The sequence below is a fragment of the Sebastes umbrosus genome, chromosome 1 (genome assembly GCF_015220745.1).
Source record: "Sebastes umbrosus isolate fSebUmb1 chromosome 1, fSebUmb1.pri, whole genome shotgun sequence".
In the NCBI taxonomy this organism is placed as follows: domain Eukaryota; kingdom Metazoa; phylum Chordata; class Actinopteri; order Perciformes; family Sebastidae; genus Sebastes; species Sebastes umbrosus.
In genome coordinates, this window is record NC_051269.1 from 16094026 (window position 1) to 16112281 (window position 18256).

The 18256-nt window shown below is 38.8% G+C and overlaps 1 protein-coding gene across 1 annotated transcript; it reads left to right on the forward strand.

The window, feature by feature from the left end:
- Positions 1 to 1540: 1540 nt before the first annotated feature.
- Positions 1541 to 18227, forward strand: gls2b (glutaminase 2b (liver, mitochondrial)). The gene is made up of 18 exons (XM_037779825.1): positions 1541 to 1728; positions 2497 to 2599; positions 2693 to 2814; positions 5133 to 5262; positions 5594 to 5673; positions 6861 to 7024; positions 7161 to 7219; positions 9070 to 9102; positions 9198 to 9256; positions 9408 to 9474; positions 11284 to 11334; positions 11448 to 11624; positions 11754 to 11885; positions 12835 to 12927; positions 13004 to 13065; positions 13374 to 13450; positions 16015 to 16078; positions 17297 to 18227. Exons 1-18 carry the CDS (start codon positions 1541 to 1543, stop codon positions 17451 to 17453), a joined length of 1818 nt encoding a protein of 605 aa, XP_037635753.1. The 3' UTR covers positions 17454 to 18227.
- The last annotated feature ends 29 nt before the right edge of the window (positions 18228 to 18256 follow it).

An 18256-nucleotide genomic window follows, 5' to 3' on the forward strand; every position in this document is an offset into this window, starting at 1 on the left:
TGCTGCTTTCAAGTGGCCCTCGGAAAAAAAAGGTTCTCTTTTAACATTATGGCGCATGTTTGGTGATTAATAACGAATGTTTCTTGTAGCCAAAGTTGTATTTATTTAAGTTAAGTTTTTAGTCGTACGTTTTTTAAATATTGCAGAGCTAATTTATGTCTATTGAAGTGCATACATGTGTTAAATATCAGGCATATATTTGATTATTTTAACCAGTGGTGGAAGAGATACTCTTTCTACTACAATATAGAAATACTCTACATTACACCAAAAGGCATGCATTTTAAATTTGAGTTAAAACTAATATTTCTTATTTTTTAAATTTAATCTACCAACGGTGAAAGTACTCATTCTGGCTCATTTCTGAAGAATAGGCTATATTATATTATTGAATTATAGTTATTGACCCAATAATGTGTGCATAACTTTAATGTTGCAGCTGGTAAAGGTGGAGCTTAGTTTTTTCTATATATACTGCCAGATAGCTTGTGAATTTTACCAAGGGATGATGATAATAATTATAATAATAATAATCTACTTTATTTGTCTCCTTAGGAAAATTCGTAAATTAAGTAAATAAAATAGTTTTCTATAATAATACATAATTTATTTGTTGATAACATTTTGTATTATTAATCTAAATCTGGAAAGTAACTAGTAATTAAAAGTATTAAATAAATGTAGTGGAGTAAACAGTACAATAATTTGCAATGTTGCCTATAGTGGAGAAGGAGTAGCATATAAAAGAAAATTGAAATACTCAAGTACAATTAGGCCTATCTCAAAAAGGTACCTTAAAGGTCCCATATTATAAAAAAAGTGAGATTTTCATGTTTTTTTTTTATTATAAAGCAGGCTTAAGTCCTATATAAATACTGTGAAAGTATCGAAACGCTCAATATACGGAGAAATACACACAGCCTGTATTCAGAAACTCTGCGTTTGAACAAGCCGTGAGGATTTCTGTCCATTTGTGATGTCACAAATATACAATATTTAGACCATTACACGGTTTTAAACATAAACATTCTAAATGTGTCCCGGTTTTATTTCCTGGTTGCAGTGTATGTTAATGTCATCAGCTGACAGGGAGTACACATGGACCCAAGCTGTTGCCTAGCAACGCAATTCTGTTGCAATTCCGTTGAAATGTACTAAAACGGAGCGTTTCAGACAGAGGGTAAATACAGGCACATTCAGACAGACAGTATGAGGAAAATAACGTTTTATTTTTACATTACAGCATGTAAACATGTTCTAGTACAAACACAAAATACAAGTATGAACCTGAAAATGAGCACGATATGGGACCTTTAAGTAGCCAACAGCACTTATTGAGTAAATGTTAGTTACTTTCCACCACTGATTTTAACAATACAAGAAAAAAAGTTCATGAGTTGAAAAGGCAAGATTCCCGACGACACTTGAAAGCAGCCAAACTTCAGCCTGTCATATGAAAGTCAGTGACCTCGCAGGAACTGCTTGGGAACAGCTCTAGTAATAACCCACCTACTACCAATCTACTGTAATCTGTCCAGCCATGCACTGTCTGAGAGCGCTGCGTCCGTCCAGCGCGCTCCAGCTGATCGTCAAACACACAGACGCGGTGAGGAAGGTCTTCATCCTCCAGCAGCAGCCGGCAGCAGCATGTTGTTGTCTGAGCACCAGATCAACAACCACGTCCCAGAGACCACCGCCGACACACTTGGACCACTTCCACATCAAAATGTGAGTGTCTCTGTGAGATAAACAGCTCAGTGTCAACACTTCAGTGTCCTGCTGGGGGTGGACCTCTCACACAGTTGTAACATGAGCTCTACCTGATGGGCCTGATGTTATATTTGTTTTAAGAGGCATTTAAAAATATAGAAATAGTTATTATAGGATACTGTATATTAACAGTGACTAGGTGGTCATATCAGGCCAAGTGTAGTTATCAGCATGTGTCTTTTTGTATTTATTAATTCTATTCTTTTTTTAAATTATTATTATTATTATTGTTATTATTATTATTATTATTATTATTATTATTATTATTATTATTATTTCTTTTCTTAATTTTATTTCAATTTTGAATGTTGAAGTTGTTTTCTCTAGTGTACTTAATGAGTTTGTCTATAAGCGCATCTACTTACAAATTGGTTTATAAACTATTGTAATTACGAACTTGAAATTGCATATATGAAAACAACCTTGAAAAAAGGGAATAAATAAATTATAAAATAAAAAAAAGAAGAAGTTATCAGCATGTGTAAGCTATAAATTAGGGAATCAGCTCTTTGATGTGAGTTTAAGTATAAAGTGAGTCTGTAATGTATCTTAAGGTCACATAATAGTGACATTAGCCGTTTACTTGCCGGTCATTGTGCATTTGTTAATGACCCAGCTAGGTAACAGTTGGTTTAACTAAATTAATTAATATTTTTTAGAAGAAATCATTAACTCAGCTATGTCAATGATGTTCGCTTTCCTCTTTTTTATTTTTAACTTCATCAGGAATGTTCCTTCAAAGTCCCCCAGCTCCTCAGGAGTGGAAGACCTGCTGTTCTACACCATCACACAGGGAAAAGAGCAAGTCCCCATTTCATACTTTACCTCAGTAAGTAGCCAAATAAACACCCACCCACCAAACCCCAGAAACCAAGCATCCATCCATCTTATCATTATTGTGTTTTCATCTTGTTGTTTGCAGGCCCTGAAGAAAACGGGCCTCCACCCATCAGACCCTCGTCTAAAGGACTGCATGGAGAAGCTTCGACAGGCAGTGAAGGACTCTGTTGGTGAGGTGATGATGGACAGAGACCTTTTCCACAGGTGAGACAACTGGTTAGGACTCGATCATATAACTCACGACAACAGCAGTAAACTTAGTACATAGATGCAGATTTACCGTTTTTCTCAATTGCTTTGGCTCATTTCTTATAAAAACTGTAAGTGTAATTGTCACAACTGTTTCATGGGACATCACAACTCTTATGTCTGCAAAAGGTAACTCACTCAAAACACTTCATTCATGCTTCAAAACCATGGCAGTTAATCCTGGAAATGTTTTCTTATATACAAGTCTCTGTTTTGCTTCCTGTACTAAACCAGAATGTCAGTTTTGTCCAGCTGAATGCTGTTGTTTATCCCACTGAGCTGTTTAGAGCAGGTAAACGTTTACTGGGAGAAGTCAATACTGTACAGCACTGTACTGTAGTACACAGAAAATATGCACATTGTATGTATACAGTACATGTTTGTGTGTAACAACAATATGTCACATGTACTGTAAACAGAACATTTACCTTTGAGCTTTCATGTAAAGTCATATACAGTGAACTGAAACTTTCCCACAAAATGACATCCATAGCAAAGAAAACCCTGCGGTAGTTCAGTAAAAAACAAAACAAATTGTACCTCCTTACAGTACGTAACACCATGTCATAGATATTTATGAAATATGCAAGTATGTCTGACAGATTTGATTTTGAAAAATAATTAATAACATTAATAATTATGGCCCTGATCCATTTAGGTGGGTCCTGGTATTGTGCATGCTGGCTCACTGGAATGGCTGTGACACTAAATATAGAATGGGACCATAATTCTGTGTTTATCCTCACACACTGCTAAAGCTTCTCACTTTTTTCCTTTTTTTCTGGGAGTGTTGCTCTTCTTAAGCCTCCCAAAATGGACTTGTGTCTCATCGCCGACTGTCTCCTGGTGTTATGTTTTCCATTCACTACCCGGTGCAGGCATTTAGACAAACTATTTTTAGTCTGACCTTCCCAAAACAATCCATTCTAATGAAGCAGTTGTTGAATGTGACCTGCTACAGGATCATCTCTCTGCTTCTGTCTTTCTTCCTACGTCTCCAACATGTACATCACGTTACTCATTATAAGTGATTATTGACAAATTTAAGAACAATGTGGAGGAAGTCAGAACTACAGGAGGTTGACACAACACCATGAACACATTTATATTTAATTTAATTAATGCATTTATGAATGTTAAATGTGCTGTTGAGACTGACTGAAAGGTCTTGATTCTTGGTAGTTTTTAAGGGTGTGTGTGTTTGTGGTGGGCTTTAATTAAAATACTACTAATACTGCAGAGTGGTACCCCCAACCCCATCCTTCATGTACAGTGTATATGAGGGGTGGGAAATATGTTGTATAATATAATACAAGGTCAATACAGAAATTGCTTAAGATATTTGTGTTTTGCATACAGTATTAAATCATTTCACCAGAATGATGTCATGGAAATCCAATATTTCAGATAATGTGTTAACAGTGATTTTATTTTACCTGCAATCAATGGAATATATCATGTAACCTTAATCCCTGACCATTATTCATTTTATTTAATTTTATTATTTAATTTAAAAAACCTATGTGGTGGCAGGTGACCTGACATTTTTTTTTTTTTAGTTATTTTTTTGGGGGCATTTTCCATTTTTATGACAGGACAGTGGATAGAGTCTTGAAAGGGGGGAGAGAGAGAGTGGATGCGGAAAGGGCCACAGGCCAGATTCGAACCTGAGCCGCCGCGGTCAGGACCCAGCCTTAATACATGTACGCCCGCTCTACCAACTGAGCTAACCCAGGCGCCCGGTGACCTGACATTTTTACCTGCCACAGCCAACATTTACCCATTTGGCATGTGGCAGGTGCTAATTTCATCCCCTGATCTCCAGTATTTACAAAAAAGATGGTAATTTCTAACAAAAAACTCTGTTGTCTCTGCTTATTAATATAAAGCTAGCCCAAACAAGTCAGTAAACTTTCATTTAAACTTCAGTAAAAGCTTACATGTGTGCATATAGACAGTCAGACATTGGACTACATGTGGAGAAATATTCCTTTAACTCGATTAGCCAAAACCTGGAGGTGTGAAAGTCAGTTGTTGCGTAGTTGGTGTGTGTCAGGACATGTCAGCTTCATTAACTGTCATGTTGATCAGAGCAAAGGCCTGTCGCTGAGACTGATAGCTGACAGCTGCTGCTCTCACATCAGCGAATGCACACACACACACACACACACACACACACCATGTACTATGTTACAGTATTATAAATAGAAAGTATTTAATTTTCAGTATGTGCTCCTGAGTGCCTCTGCATTATGTTGTTTTGTTTCTGTCAGGTGTGTTGGTGGGAACATTGTCCTGCTGATCCAGGCCTTCAGAAAGAAATTTATCATCCCAGAGTTTGACGTGTTTGCACAAAAAATTGATGACATCTACAACACAGTGGAAAACCAGGGTGATGGGAAGGTAAGCATGTGTTGTTTGTTCGCTCCGTATTGTATAGAAATGGAAAATCAATTTTATAATTTCTAGGTTCTTGTGAAGTTTTAAGCCTTGCACACATGTGGTTACATACCGTACTGTAAATGGTATTGTTTTTCTTTAAATTCATACCACCTTCTTAATATCTGCATGCATCACAATTAATACTGAAGATGTTTGGAATATATTGTATACAAAATAATTTCCTATTAACGCCTCCTCTGCTGCAGTGCTTTTAGTTGTGACACTTTGTTCCAAATCTTAAACTGTGTGATGTAACTGTTATTGTGTTTGTCTTCATGTTTTCTGGCTTTAGGTGGCAGACTACATCCCCCAACTCGCCAAGTTCAGCCCAGATCTGTGGGGTGTGTCTTTGTGTACAGTGGATGGCCAGAGGTACGAATTACAGATTTGTACTTGACAAAAACAGTCTCACCGAAAGGTCCATTTAGTAGCTTTTGTTCAGCTTTCGATTCTATCGCAAGATCTTCCTCGATAGAGTTTTCCCTGTCGTGATTGAATTCTAGAAATTATATTTTTCTGAGCGTTATAAAGACGTCTCATCCTCGTTGGCTTAAAAGATGAGATGATTTAATTTGACTGATGCTGAGGAAGACCGTGTGATGTGATCGCAAGCTCCAGAACAACTACTGAATGGACCTTGCGGTGAGTTTGTTATATATTATTATTGTTTCCAAGATTAAAGGGCCAGTGTTTAACATTTCGGGGGATCTATTAGCAGAAATGGAATATAAAATTCATAATTATGTTTTCATTAGCGTATAATCACCTGAAACTAAGATTCATTGTGTTGTTGTTATCTTAGAATGAGCCCTTCATATCTACATAGGGAGTGGGGGCCTCTTCACGAAGTCCGCCATGTTGCTCCGCCATGTTTCTACAGTAGCCCAGAACGGACAAACCAAACACTGGCTCTAGAGAGAGCCTTTCATGTTTTTACATTACCTGAAGGCCACCGTAGTTCTCCGACACGCTTGTTAAACTGCTGTAACATGAGCCGCAGAGTTTAAAACTGTGGTACTGCCAGCCGCGTCTGAGTAGTGTTATTATGGTAAGGATGGCCTCTGAGCGAACGGCGTAACCGCGGTTTTGTACTCGGCCGCTTGGGAAGGGAGGAGTGAGCGGAGGGGTACTCAGTTGGTTGCAATCTGCAACCACACCACTAGATGTCGCCAAATCGTACACACTGTACCTTTAAGAACGAACTTTCAATCTCAACAGATTTGTAATTTCAATTAAATAACAAACAAACAAACAAATTTATATTTCCTCTGTGAGACTGTTTTTTTGATATTGACGCAATTTGTTATAATTTTTTTAAATTTTCAATCATTACAGTTTTTACGCTTCAGTCTGTTAAACCTAAGTTTGCAACAGAGTCAGAAACGGAGGATAAATCTGGATGAGAAAGTTATAAGTAGTGCTCGCCCTCTTCCTCATTGAAATGCCCTTGAGCAACACACCGAATAATCAAACTGCCCCGAAGTTTCGTAGTGCATCTTCCAGGTGTGAGTCTGTTTTCTGTTCAGTGAGACTTTAAACACTGCGTCTCCTTCTTCCAGGCACTCAGTAGGCGACACCAAGCTGCCGTTCTGCCTGCAGTCCTGTGTGAAGCCGCTGCAGTACGCCATCGCCGTCCACGAGGCGGGAACAGAGGGGGTTCACCGTTACGTCGGCATGGAGCCCAGCGGATTCAAGTTCAACATGCTGTCGCTTGATGACGAAGGTGTGTGAGTCCTGGTAGATTGTATATCATTACCTCTTTGACTCTCAGTGAATAATAAACTTCATTATGATACATTTTTTGTTTTAGTGTAGAACTCCTGATTAACACTGTCTTATCTCGTTGTCCTTTCTCCCAGATAAGCCCCACAACCCCATGGTGAACGCTGGAGCCATAGTGATCAGCTCTCTTATCAAGGTATGATATGGACTTGGACAGATGGACATGGACGGTGTGTGATAGTTGAGTCAGCATATAACAGTAAATCCCTCTCCATTTAGTAACAGAACATTTTAAAAACTGTTACTTGTAATTAGAGTCACACAAGTGTTACATTTTGGTACCATTTCCATTTTTATATTTACAAAACGACAGGAGTCCCACTGGACATGAAGTTTGTGGGATATCAACAAAGTTTGCTGTACTCCACACATGAAAGTCAGCAAAAATCACCGATTATAAAAAAGTCACATAATTTTAACACACTAAAATGCTTTGCTGATTAATGTACAGTATACACATTTATTACACGGCTGTGTCGAATACTCGATTCTGATTGGTCAATCATGGCAATCTGAGGTCTGTAATTTCTCTATAACACACCGTTGCTATGTATAGCAGACTGTTGCTATGGGCGCAGCTCTGATGTCGGACTATGGCGGACCGTTTTGTGTCAAATTATTGATTTCTTCAGTAAGTAGCTGTGTAATAAGCATGATAATGTACAGCTAGCGGGTCATTGTTGTGATGAGGACGATGAGAGACCCCTCTGTATCGCGTCGGGGTGCAGCATCGACCTGTCGGGGATTCTTTCACAACAATGACCGGCTGTACATTATCCCTTACTTATTGCATAAATGGCAGTGGGTTATAGAGTGCTGCAGGGATGACGTATTTTTGTAGGCCAACCAGGAAGTTAGCATCGCCCTGGGTTCCTTCCACAAAAAGCCAATGGGATTTTTCCATTGGGTTTTGGATTATTGCAGAAATAAGCTCTGTGGCAAACAAACATTTATGATGCTTATATGTTTTGTTCAGCAAAATAATCTCCACAAAGAAACACCCCATTGATGATTTTTGAAGTGTGAATGCAATCGCCAGAAGTAAAAAGATAACGTTAGGCTATAAACTAACTACACCACGGTCGCATGAGTGGCATGAGTGTGAGTATAAACAACGAGGCTGTAAAGGAGGACGAGTCGGCGTGATGACGATTAGTGGTCTCATTTAGCCACTTTTAGCAACCGCCTTTTTTAAGACACGTAAGAGCTTCAAAATTCACGAGTGGGATTTTATATCGTAGAACAAAACGTTAAAATCTCTGAAGCTTGTGTTAACCACAGACCTTATTTCAGGCATCTAACTGAAAACCCATTAAAAAAAAAAATATTTTGACTTTGAGACGAGGGAACCGGAAGTGCTAAAATGCTAACTCATTTCCGGGTTTTAGGACTCATTCCTGCAGCACTCTACTGTCATAATTTTTTACTTTTATTGCCACATTTCTCATTACATTAGAATGTAATCTAATTCTGGAAAAATGCTCATCTTATTTTTGTTTTATAGAAAAATCAGGGCCTTTTTTTACATAATGAACGAGTCCCACCGCACCATTTGGCCCTTTAATGTGCAGTATGTTCTAGTTCAGAGCCTGCAGTCTGTTGATGTGATGATGAGTTTCATTACAAAGCTTCGGGGAAATGTCATAAAGCAGGAGTAACAAGTTAGCAATGTAAATAATGTAAATATCAATGCCTCTTATCAACTGAATATGACTGCTTTTCTTAGGCATATTCAAAGCTTGTCTTGCAGATTCAAGTTGTCTGTAATCGTGTTTTGTGAAATATTCCTGAACTCTCCCTGAGCTCTGGATTATGACCGCTGCCTATCTTTCCTCTTGTACTGTGCCAGCTGATAATAGGGCACTAAATTATGCAATCAGAGATACATTCATGTATTGTTTCACACTGTGGTGTTATGAGACAGTCAAGTTCAGTGTTAATGAATGTGGCAGTTAACACGAGCAAATGACTCTCGCTCTGTTTCAGCCTCGCTCCAATAAGGCAGAGAAGTTTGACTATGTGAGTAATGCATCTCTTCTCTGTTAACACCATGAATATGAAACTGATTATGTCAGTGGTCAGAGATGATGTAAATGTTGTCTTTATTCATCTAGGTTATGGAGTTTGTGAAAAAGATGGCAGGCCAGGAGTATGTGGGATTCAGCAACGCCATGTGAGTGTACTGTCCAGATGTTTGAAGTTATAATATATCTGCGTTCGGCACACCTAAGTTCAAAGACAGTGTTGTTGGGCAAATTGCCTGTCCACTGCTCTATTGCATTATTGATGTTTCAGTATTGACCCCTTCTGCCTCTCCGTCTCAGGTTCCAATCAGAAAAAGAAACAGGCGACAGAAATTTTGCCATCGGATACTACATGAAGGAGAAGAAGGTCAGTGACAGAAGGCTGAAATATAGATGGATTAGAGATGCTTTTTATTTCCTGTTGTATCTGTTTGCTTCTATGTACAACTGACATGTTTCTTTAAAGAGACAAATTATACTGTATTTTCATTACAGATTAATGTTCCAATCATTTTCTTGATTAATTGACTTATCACTATGAAACATCGGAAACTGTGAACATTTTACTTTTAAAGTGTAGACATTTTAAATCTCTTTACATTGATATAAAAACCAGCAAGTCCTCTCACTGACTACATTCACATGTACCAAATATTACATTTTTTTGCCGTAACTCCGAAAAAGATAATATTCCTACCAAGCTGTTTACGTGGCTAATGAACATTAATATTCCACTAATATATCCGTTTACATGCAGCTGTTCATATTCAGATTAACATAAAATGTCCCTATGGTGTACGTCATGCTGACCTACCTACAACCCGTTTAGCTAAACCAGTCAGCTGGCTACCTAATTGTCTTTTTCCCTATTCTTACCATCATCATCATCATCATCTGGTCCATTTGAGGAACTCTGGGCATCCTCATCACCGTAGCCGGTGAATCCCACGTCAACGCCATTCTTGGCTGTGTTTGCCAGGGGTCGATGCTCTAACATGTTGTTTATCACGTCAAAATATGGAAAAGTGGAACAGCATGAGCCGCTTGTGCCATTTTGCTTCTTTGAGTCAAAAATATATTTTTTCCACCGGTGGCGGACTTGTTCAACCCCAGCCTTCCTCTTTCATTCCTTCAACCATCTTCTTGAAAAGGTCGATGTTGTGATATTTGCACATATCCAAAAACCTGTTGATATCCACAATGTTTAAGAGTAGCTGTGTTTCTCCTTCTTTTCTTTTGGGTATGCATCTCTGCAAACTGTCGGCTAGTTGCTTTGTGTAAAACGCACAGAGCTGACTGTAACCAGACAAGAGGCCGTGTGTCACAAACTGCCGTAAAAACCTCAACTGAGACGCATATTCTGAATGTGTTGTATACATGTCCATAGAATGCTCCTAAAACCTGAATAATATCGGCATATCCCACATGTCTCAATCTGAAAATGCTCCATTCGGAATTGACTCAATTCAGAATATCCAAACGTAAAAATGACCTGTATCAAAATCTGAATATTGTCATATTCGGAATAATAATGGAATATTAATGTTTATGTAAACGTAGTCAATGAAAAAGCTGAAACCAGAGAATGTTTGGCTCTGACTAATCGATTGATTGTTTCAGGTCTACATATGAAGGGTTTTCACAATGGAACGGATTAGTTAATATTTTGAAGACCTAGATATCATTGTTGTCCGGTAAAAACACATTTTCAAAATATAACTTTTTTAGGATGTAAGAAAAGCATGCTTGACCACTATATAATGTTTTTTCATATTTTTTTTTTTTTTTAAAGGGTATCGTGAGCTCAATATTCCTACAATTATCTCTAGCCACTGAATGCAATTACTTTTTTTTTTTTTTTTTAGGTTCCTCATTACAAAAAAATTACCCTCCATCCATTTTTGCTACTGTCGTCAATTTGCTTGACCAATGATCTTTGAGGTCAACTGAAATTCATTCTCAATGGCCTCTCATACATCTCCCACTCCCCTCTGTGTCACCATGTCAGAGGGGTTATTCATGACCTTTTGCCCCTATTTGAGGAGCGAGACTATGAGAGAGCTTTATGACCGGACCAAGATATTCTTGATTTTCTGGTTGAGAAATCATCCTCTATCTGAACAGTGCTAGGCCAGCATACTTCATATAATCACGATGATCATATTTCATTCACCAGTGTTTTCCTCCGGGAGCGGATATGATCGATGCCCTGGACTTCTACTTCCAGGTAAACTGCTCCGCCATGAGTGGACCTTTTCATGAAGATGCATTAAATCTATAATCTGTAGCTTTGATATTGATGAAAATAGATTCAGTAGTTTCTCCTCTTTTGGTTTTTAGCTCTGCTCCATCGAGGTGACCTGCGAATCTGGAAGTGTCTTGGCCGCCACTCTGGCCAACGGAGGGATCTGCCCAATCACAGGCGAGCGTGTCCTGAGTGCCGAGGCAGTGCGAAACACTTTGAGTCTCATGCACTCGTGTGGCATGTATGACTTCTCTGGCCAGATGGCTTTTCATGTGAGTAACAGTATGTAGGACATAAAAGAGATAAATGAATGTTAAGCGTGATCAACTCGCCTGCGCTGTGGAAGGAAATGCTCGTTCATGTGTTGGCCTAAAACAGATCCCACATCTCTCATCTCCCAGGTGGGTGTGCCGGCCAAATCCGGGGTGTCCGGCGCCATACTGCTGGTGATCCCTAACGTCATGGGAGTGATGTGTTGGTCCCCTCCTCTGGACAGAGTTGGAAACAGCGTCCGGGGAATACACTTCTGTCAGGTTATAGACCAAGATGTTGCAGTTTGTCTTTGTGCCTTTGCATCTGGACTGTTTCAGGAGAAGATGCTTAAATAAGGCCATAGAAATAGAAAAGGAGTAGAATGGACATTCCCATTCAAATCAACGTAGTATGGTTAGAGTGGCAGACATTTTTTTGTGTACTGTTGCCATTGCAACCATTGTAGCAGGCTAATTTATGTATAAACTAAACTGACTCATGGCAAGTCGCGGACTCACTGAGGTGAGGTTTTGTAGTAACGACTAAAACGAGCAGTTCTCTGTTGTTACCATAACAACAATCGCCATTTTCTTTTGTACTAGTCAAATGACCACGGAAAACAGTTCAATGTACGTTCTACTCCTATTGTATTTCTATGATACGGCCACTATGTGCAGAATGTTTATGGGATTATAGCATGAAATCACTCTAATGACATATGTTTTTGGTGTCACTGTCTGCCGCAGTTCATATATATACAGTATATACACAATCCAATGGACCATCCCCTTACACATAGTGACTTTTAATGCTGAGGAAAGCAGTGATACCTTGCTTAGTTAGAGAAATCACTTAAAAGTTTGTTTTACCAAAACCAGAAACCTAACAGTTTAGGCTCAAACAATCAATATCATCAAACCGTAACTCTATAGCTGCTTTACAGAGAACAAATCGTGGAAGGTGCTGACAATGATTACTAGAGCAGAGTTATTTTGTCGTTCATAAGTGATGACATAAAATCCATCTCCTGTGTTGTAGCAGCTTCAGCTTTTACATCCCAGTGACTTCATAGGTTTGAACTATCTGTCAAACCTTTGTTCGCCTTGTTCTGATGAAGAGCTTGTTTTGTTTGCATTGTAGTTTCCTTTGTTTTAAAGCATAAAAAGAATATATACGTCTTCCAGTGTTTTCCTCCTCTAACAATTATACCGTATATCTTGTCACCCTCAGGAGCTCGTTTCGCTCTTCAATTTCCACAATTATGACAACTTGAGGCACTTTGTGAAGAAGCAGGACCCTCGCAGACCGGAGGGAGACGACAGGGTTTGTTGCTTTGCTTTGGTATGTTTAATGTGTTTTGAGCCTCTGTGTTAATTATGTTATTTTCCTGTATTTGCAGAACAAGTCTGTTTTTAATTTGATGTTCGCCGCCTACAGTGGAGATGTGTCTGCTCTGAGAAGGTAATTCACCAGCAAACCTCTCTTGTACAACAGGTGGCCTCCATAATCTAAGGCGTGGGTACTGGAAAACATTCAGATGGAAAACGTCGTGTAAAATATCTCATAAACATAAAGTTTGTCTGCATAACTGAAATTAATCATACTGATAATTGCATGTTGATTAACTCAAATTTAAGTACAATGCTAAAATAGGTATGTGTTCTATATTTATATTACTATGTGGAAAAAATTACATTTTCATTTCATTTTTTTTATTTTATGTATCAAAAAAAGTATTAGTGAACTGTACTTTGATTTATTTCCTTCAGGTTTGCTCTCTCATCCATGGACATGGACCTGAAAGATTATGATTCCCGAACAGCGCTACATATCTCTGCAGCAGAGGGTGAGCTCAACATCATCTGTTCATCTCTCCTCCTGTTATTCAGTGAATGAGCGACACTAGATCAGCTCCACAGGCAAATATAAAGCAGTCGGGCAGCAAATCTGTTTGACCACTGGGCAAAAATAAGACATCCTCAGCTCTTAAAGGTCTGCACTAAAAAAAACAGAAAAAATATGAACTCTAATAAAACAAGAATGAAACATAAATAAAACACTAAATGAATACATATCTGGCTTAGCCCTAGTGTATGTATGTACACCAGAGGCAGGATAAAACTCTAACTTGGTATACCAACATATTACAATAAGCAAAACAAACTAGAATACATGAACTGGTAAATAAAGCTCAATTAAAGGCCGGAATAAAAAGGTAAAATACAATAAATATTTAGCCAGATAAATAAATAAAGCTCAGTTAAAAGCCAGACTAAAAAAGTAACTCATTCTGCCTGATTAGACCTCTGCTCAGCACTACAGTATGTGGGTGTGTACATCTCTCTGATCCTCCTTTTAGTTGTGTTGCACCTGTTAAGGCAGGAGAAGTTTCACCTTTATCCTTCTTATTGGTTCATGTATTAGTGGGTCTGCACCTTTATCCCGTATAGGCGGAGTCTGCACACCATTTAAAAGGCGTCTCAGCTGGACGCCCCGCTCAATTCAGCCTGCAAAAGAGGCGTGCTTGCCAACCTTGACCACATGACTGATACAAACACAGCAGGGTATTTGGGTATGTTGCGATTACAGTTTTATCCCTAAATAGCGGAGTAAAATACATTACGTTATTACAAATGAATGAGCGAACGCCATAGAGCAGAGCAGAGCAGCCAGCAGGGGATTGCTGGTATCATTTTGTCTCTGTGGCATCGTTATCTCTTCAACGATTAATGAGACAATAAACCTTGATCACTCTAAGAGATCCATGCTTTGTTTAAGGTGACGCCTCCTCCCGTCGGCAAATGTTTTCCCCTCCATTTAAGAGGAATGCTCCTCCCTCGTCATCACTTTTCGCTGGATTGTGCCCCGGCTGTATGAAAAGGAGCGCAACTAGTGTTTCAGCACAGCTCCACACAACTTCAACCTGAGCAGAGATCTAATTAGCCAGAGTGAAAACACCTGTGTGGGTGTTCAGGGCCTTTACCTTAGTCTGTACTCTGTGTCATTAAAAGCTGAGCTGGTAAAAACATTAAACCTGGCACACTTACTTTGGTTGGAGAGACTGAACTGTCTCTGTGATGGGACAGGTGGACAGCAAAAAAGATGAGGTGAGACAACTTAACGACATGCCCCGACATGCTCGCTTTGGTTCTAATGGTACGTGTCCAAGGTTTTTGGATGTGAGGCGAGGCTTCCCAGCAATGGACACTTGATGGGCTGCCACTAGGCACCTCATTGGACGAATGCTTTCAGTCGTGAGCTGTTGCTCCAAACTTTCAAACCGGACCCAATTTGGCGGCTCTTCAGGAAACGTTTTCATATTTTACGAAAATAGTTCACTGAAATATGTTTCTGAAAACATTTTAGGCAAGAAATAAGCCATGCAGATGCTGAATCTGTCTTTATTTTAGATCGACATCGGTTAGTTTATAAGGTCCTCGAGAGTTTCCAAGGCGATGAGTCGCGCCGTAAAGTGCATAAAGTAACCTAGACCTCAACTTTATGCAAATGAGGAGCGGCTAACGTGACGGTCAGTCTCTCGAAATGCAACACCACGCTACCAGAATGCATTGCACGGCTGTTTACATAGACAACAAATGGGAAGCGCGGAAAGGACGGATCCTGTGGACATGTACCGTAAGAGGACAGCATGTAGAAAGTTACTGATTTCAGCTTTAAAATACTTCATTTCTAATGAGGATTAGTTGACATAGCAACCCAAGAGCACCTTTATCGCACACCCACAAACTTCAGTTAAACTTAGTTGAGAGAATAATTGTGTTTTACTGGCATTGTATGTTCACAGCTTTAATTAGTGCTAAATTAGTTTCCCCTTAATTTGATTAACTATAGAGATACAGTTCTTTTGGCTCACATTATACAAAACCATTAATGAATCAGCTACAGGGCACCATATGGTCGATTATTTATCTTGTGTTGCGCTCGAAGTTTATTCACAGCGCAGATTTAATGCTTCGCTGCAGTGTGTTCAACAGTAACATTTTTCAGAAAGAGCCTTGTAAGCAGAGTCATTTGTTTACGAGATAAAAAAAAATGGGAGTAATAACAGTTTTCTTCCAAATGAAAGAGGCAGAGCTTTGCACTAAATCTGATTCTGAGTTGGATTGCGACTGGAGGGAATAGTCATACATCTTTTTTCCGCATGTACTTTGTATTTTTAGCAGCTTTGTTTTCTCCACCCACAATCTGTCATGCTATCAGACAAATTTGTAAATCGTGAATATCTTGCTAGTTTGGGGCGGTATAATTTAAAGGGAATGTTACTCTTGCATTGGTTTTTGACACTAAAGTGAAAACGGTGGTTTTGAGTTATCAGAAAAAGATTGTCTCTATTGCTGTGATTCTCCCAGATGGGAAGCTATAAACATCATCTTTTTTGTTTACTCTCAGGTCATATAGATGTGGTGAAGTTCCTCACTGAAATCTGCAAAGTTGATCCATTTGTAGAAGACAGGTGAGAACGACATCTTTAACTTCTGTCTTTTTGTCCTCTAGCTGTGAATTCCTTCACTGCTCCATATGTTTGGCCTTTTATCACAATCAAATAGTTTAACTTCTAGTCTGTTTTATGTTGTTTTCAGATAGAATAGATATATACCCATATTTAGATGCTTCTTCACTCCAGAGAATATGGTTTCTAATCTTAGTGGGACTACCTTGTGTAAAAAAACGTTTGAACAAATACCTCTCAGAGCAAGACAAAACCGTATAGTGTAGGTACTTAAAGGGATGGTTCAGGTGTTTTGAAGTGGGGTTGTATGAGGTACTTATCCATAGTAGGAGTATGACAGTCGGCAGGCCCCCAGCATTGAGAAACAGACAGGAGCAAAGCAATGTACTGCTGTGGACGGGGGCAACAGCAAAACATATTTTAGCCACCTAAAAGAAAGGCTCACCTTAAAAAATCTATATCCGTTTAAGCGTACGCTATATTTAGAACATTTTCATCGCTTTATCTTGCCGTCAGACAGCCCTTTCCAACGGGGAACTGAAAGTGAAACTTATCTATACTCTCTTCAAAGCCACCAGACTCTGTTGACAACAACAGTTTTTTTTCAGTTCAGTTCCCCGTCGGAAAATATTCCAAATATAGCAATTTTTATTTTTTTTTAATACGTTATGCTGATACCCCCATCCACAGCAGTACATTGCTTTGCTCCCATGCCGGTACTGCCGGCGTGCCGACCGTCATCTACTGTAGGTAATACACTGACTATGGATAAGTACCTCATACAACCTCACTTCAAAGCACCCAAACTGTCCTGTGAAAGTAACTTAAAGGATAATTCCGTTATATTTCAACCTGGCGTATTTCCCGTAAATGTGGCTCTTTGTGACAGTTGTCCAGCGGTAGTCGATGAAAACTGCACGCTGTGTATCTTGTCATTTTAGTCTTGCAATTAGGAAACTTTTGTCTCATTTGGTACTACTTCTCTTGTACAAACACACTCTAAATGGACAACCTCACACATAAAAAATGTAATGTGCAAGTTGACCCGAATGTAGATCCCATAATGGCAGGACTTTCCTTTCATAACAAATGAACCCCATAGTGTGAACTTGAATCATCTTTACCACATATTGTTACTTGGATACTTAGATGTCAACTACTGAAAATTCTCCTCTGTGAGTCCTCTCTTCATTTTTACTTTCTTCACTCATTGCCGTGCAGGTGGGGGAACCTACCCGTCGACGACGCCATGCAGTTCGGACACAACGAGGTGGTGAAGGTGCTGAAGGACTATCAGCAGGTCTGCAGGCAGCAGGAAACGCAGCACACCGAGACTGAGCACTCCACGAAGCTGGACACCATCGAGGGCATGGTGTGACGTATTTGAATAGTCCCCACGCTGTAACATGTCAGGGCATTTGTGCAATCTGTCAAGTTTTTAAATATGAAGGTCCTTTTGTAGCACTTTAAATGAGTTCCAAACAAAGACCAGAATACGACTGTATAAACATGAATTAACTATGCAAACAGCGGTTGGGGAAAAGATAAGATTCAATGCAAACAACAGGCCGAGAAAAAATAATAACACAACAAGCCAATAGAATACAACATTAGTGGGTTTGTGTAAACAATAGCATATGCTGCGAACAGACTGAGCCTAATTTCAAATCAGTACTGCTGGAACACAATGTTGATGTGATGGTAAGATTATTAGAGTTATATGTAGCAGGCGGTCTCAGTATTATTGAAGAGGGATTTGATCAACTCAAAAAAATGGATAATTATAAATGCAAATGCTTCCCATTACTTACAACGATACATTTTTACTGTTATCTATTTTTATTATTCTATCGTGCCTTGTTGAAACATTTAAATATGTAAAACTATCTGACATGTTTGAATGTAAAATCTCAAATTTCTTGTAAAAGTCAAGATAAGGAATGTACGTGAGCCCAAAAAGTTTAATGTAAGATATATTGTATATATTATGTTCTTCAGTTGTAAATAAGTGCACTGGATTTCTAATAATACATAATTATAGACATTGTCATAACATTTTAACTCTGCATAAAACAAGAAATTCCAAAGAGCCGTTTATGTGAAATACTTTGACATTGAAGACATCCATTAAACATGTTTTATTTATCTGCCACCCGTGGTTTCATTTTTGTTTTGATTAGA